A 3,482-nucleotide genomic window follows, 5' to 3' on the forward strand; every position below is an offset into this window, starting at 1 on the left:
GAGCGCGATCGTTTCCAGCTTCGCCTTACTGGCACTTGTGCTGGTGGCATGTGAACAAAACATTGGACTGACTCCTGTGCAGGTGGCACATAAAAAACACTATTTGAGCGTGGCCGTTGCCAGTACCGCCAGACTGGCCCTCATGCTGGTGGCACGTAAAAAGCACCCACTACACACTCAGAGTGGTTGGTGTTAGGAAGGGCATCCAGCTGTAGAAACTCTGCTAGATCAGATTGGAGTCTGGGTCGCCAGTCCTCAGTCAAATTGTCCAACATAGAAGGCGGATGTTAAACGATGATGTCTAGCATGGAAGGCGGATGTTAAACGATGATGATAATAATTTCCTTTATTGTTAACACTAGGTATAGAGATGACCATGTCAATAGCAGATAACAGTATTGAAGTTCACACAGCACCATCCTGTATTGTAGCTCGGGAAGCAAGCGAGAGGAAGTATAATCGTCGTTCTGTCATTGAAGAGCTGCTGCAGGTGAGGAACAAAACTTCTCTGTTGGTTGTGTTTTGTTTTTGCTTTTATTGTTGCACTGTTATTTTTTTCTTTTGATGCTGGTAGGTAGAGACATGGCTGTGTGGTTAAGAAGCTTGCTTCCCAATCATATGGCCTTGGGTTTAGTCCCACTGTGTGGCACCTTGGGCAGGTGTCTTCTGCTATGGCCCTAGATTGACTAAAGTATTGTGAGTGGATTTGGTTGATGAAAACTGAAAGAAGCCCATTAAACAAATGTATATATAGGAAATGAAGGACAACACCTACAATGGTTGCAAGAAAACTGTAACATTTATGTTACAGTTTTCATCTTTTTGGGGTTGATAAAATAAAGTTCTAATCAAGTACTGGGGTATTAATTCCCTCCCATCCATTTTATATCCCCCACCCACCTGACTTATGAAAGGCAAAATCTGTTGTATTGGAATTTGAACTCAAAACCTAAAATGACCTAAAAACAAACGTTGCTAAGCATTTTATCTCCTGCTCTGCTGAACCTGCTTAATCACAACTGTAAAAGTATAAATACTTAAGTGCCATAGAAGTTTAAAGGGCCAGGGCTTAGCTCTGATTTTACGGCACAAAACAGGGGAGAGAATAATCTCCCCTTGGATCAAATGCTGGCCTCTCACATGTGACACTTGTTGATGACCTGGTACCTGTTTCCTTTCTTTTTGCTGAACTACGAAGATATAAAATAAAAAGTTCTACTGAGAAGCAGTTCAATTCCTGTAGCACTTTTGAACTTCTGAATTGCTAGTTCCTTACCTCCCTTACCTTATCCATTCACCTATCTCATTTCTACATATTTTAGACAGGAGATTTAGTATTGTTTGTTTTTGTTTGTTCTTAAATAATCTTTGTGGCACATTGAGCAAGTGTCTTCTTGTTGGCTCAAGGCCAACAAAAGCCTTGTCAATAGATTTGGTAGATGGAAATGGAAAGCAATCCTTCATGTATGTGTGAGTGTGTGTGTGTCTATGTCTGTGCATGTGTATGTGTCTCCTTGTCTTCACATTGTGTGATAATTGTAAATAAGTGTTACTGTGACATAAGCAGCATCATTCGTTTCCAATATTCTGCAGAAACGTAACTGGCAATGAGGAAATGTTACCTTGCTTGGAAACAGTTGAAGGTTGGTGACAGAAAGGCCATCTGCTCATAGAAAAATCTGCCTCAGTGAATTTAGTCGGACCCATGTGAGCATGGATAAGTGGACATTAAAACAATGAGGTTAATGATTATGATCATAATTAGCAAATGATGGATATGAGATTTTTTTTTATTGAATTGATCTGAAGGATAGAGCTGTTCCCATGACCGTTGCAGGTTCTCCAATACTAGTGAGATAGATGCAGTTAATGTCCCTTTTAAATCTGTGACAGTAGTTTGAGTTTCAGCAGGACATGATGTTCTGTTGAAATGAAATATTTGCTATGACAGTAGCATTGCTGGAGGAAAGGTGGAACCAATCTGTTCTGAGCAACACTTTTATGGGGACAATACTTTTAAGTCTGCTGTATAACCCTGTATAGGCTGGGGCGAGGGAGGCTAGTGACAATGGTGATACTCAAGGGCTGCCCTGGTTCACACACACTCAAGCTATGTTATTGTGTCAGGGACATTGTAAATTATTCCTTCTTGATTCCTGTTAATTTTAGGAAAGTAGTTGCTGTTGATTTCTAATTATCTTGCCCCAGCATGGTCACAGCCTTTATGCTGAAACACATAAATGAATAAAATGAAATAAAGAACTTGAAATCATAATTTTTCCATGTTATTTTTGATGTGTTTTTTTTATTTTTCTGTTTCATCTACTTTCATTTTTAAATAGAAAACCATGGCTAAGTACTTTCCTTGCTTGTACATTTATTATATGATTATGAATGAAATAATCTTAAATTATCCTGTTTTTATTTTCCTTTTCATTTTTAGACTTTAATCAAAGAACAAATTGAAGTAAGTAAACTAAATTTTCATATTTTGAAGTTGTATATGTCTAACAAGTGATTTGGTTTGCGACTGTGTGTTGAAACTGAAGCAAATATATGATGCAGCTTCCATTTTAACCCCTCTAGCAACACACAAAAAAATTTATTATTTTTTGTGGTCTTGAAAGTTTTGAACATGCATGGTCCAGTCCTCCTTGTTGCAGTGTAGTGGCTTACATGCTTCAATGACCCTGAGAACTATGCCAGCATATATTAGTGAACTAAACCATTCTGTGGTCTCTGCATGCAATTAGGTGAATGGAGTCATCAAAAGTCAAGTGCTCTTGCCATGAACTATCTCACTGAAGTGCCAGCTACAAGGAAAATAATCTTGATTCTTGAAGAAGAAAAAATTTTGAATCTCATCCTCTCGTTACAACTATTACATAATCTCAAAACAAAGGTACACACACACACACACACACACACATAAAGGGGCTCTTTCCATTGGAGTGGAAACTCCTGATAAGGTTTCTCATGCTGGGCAGATGAAAGAACAGAGGGCAGATTAATAAAGGCTACCTCTTTCTAGAGGTTAAAAGAGGTTTACACTGGGCCAACACTGCTGCCTAGAAAAATGCAAAAAAAACAAAAAACAAAAAAGCTAAAGTTACTGAAGCATCAATGACATTTCAAAACCAACAAAACCTGGGAGAGGAAGGCATTCACTCAGGGAAAAATATAAATCCACAAGGGAAGCAGAAGAGAAAATGCCCCACCAAAATAGCTGAAAGTGGGATACTGAGGTAGAGCTGAAAAAACAGCAGAAAAGATACTCCAGAATTGAGAACATTTGAGAAAAGTTATAGGCACAGGAGTGGCTGTGTGGTAAGTAGCTTGCTTACCAACCACATGGTTCCGGGTTCAGTCCCACTGCATGGCATCTTGGGCAAGTGTCATCTACTATAGCCTCGGGCCGACCAAAGCCTTGTGAGTGGATTTGGTAGATGGAAACTGAAAGGAATCATTTGTATTTGTATATG

The 3,482-nt window shown here is 39.0% G+C and overlaps 1 protein-coding gene across 1 annotated transcript in view; it reads left to right on the forward strand.

Moving 5' to 3' along the window:
- Positions 1-174: 174 nt before the first annotated feature.
- The window catches only part of LOC106883285 (DNA mismatch repair protein Mlh3), a 9,326-nt gene continuing 6,018 nt past the window's right edge, over positions 175-3,482 (forward strand). The window contains exons 1-2 of the mRNA XM_014934243.2: positions 175-490; positions 2,444-2,467. Of these exons, the coding sequence (XP_014789729.1) occupies positions 371-490; positions 2,444-2,467 (144 nt within the window). The 5' untranslated portion in view covers positions 175-370. The remainder of the gene's footprint in view (positions 491-2,443; positions 2,468-3,482) is intronic.

This window comes from Octopus bimaculoides, chromosome 3 (assembly GCF_001194135.2).
Source record: "Octopus bimaculoides isolate UCB-OBI-ISO-001 chromosome 3, ASM119413v2, whole genome shotgun sequence".
Lineage (NCBI taxonomy): Eukaryota > Metazoa > Mollusca > Cephalopoda > Octopoda > Octopodidae > Octopus > Octopus bimaculoides.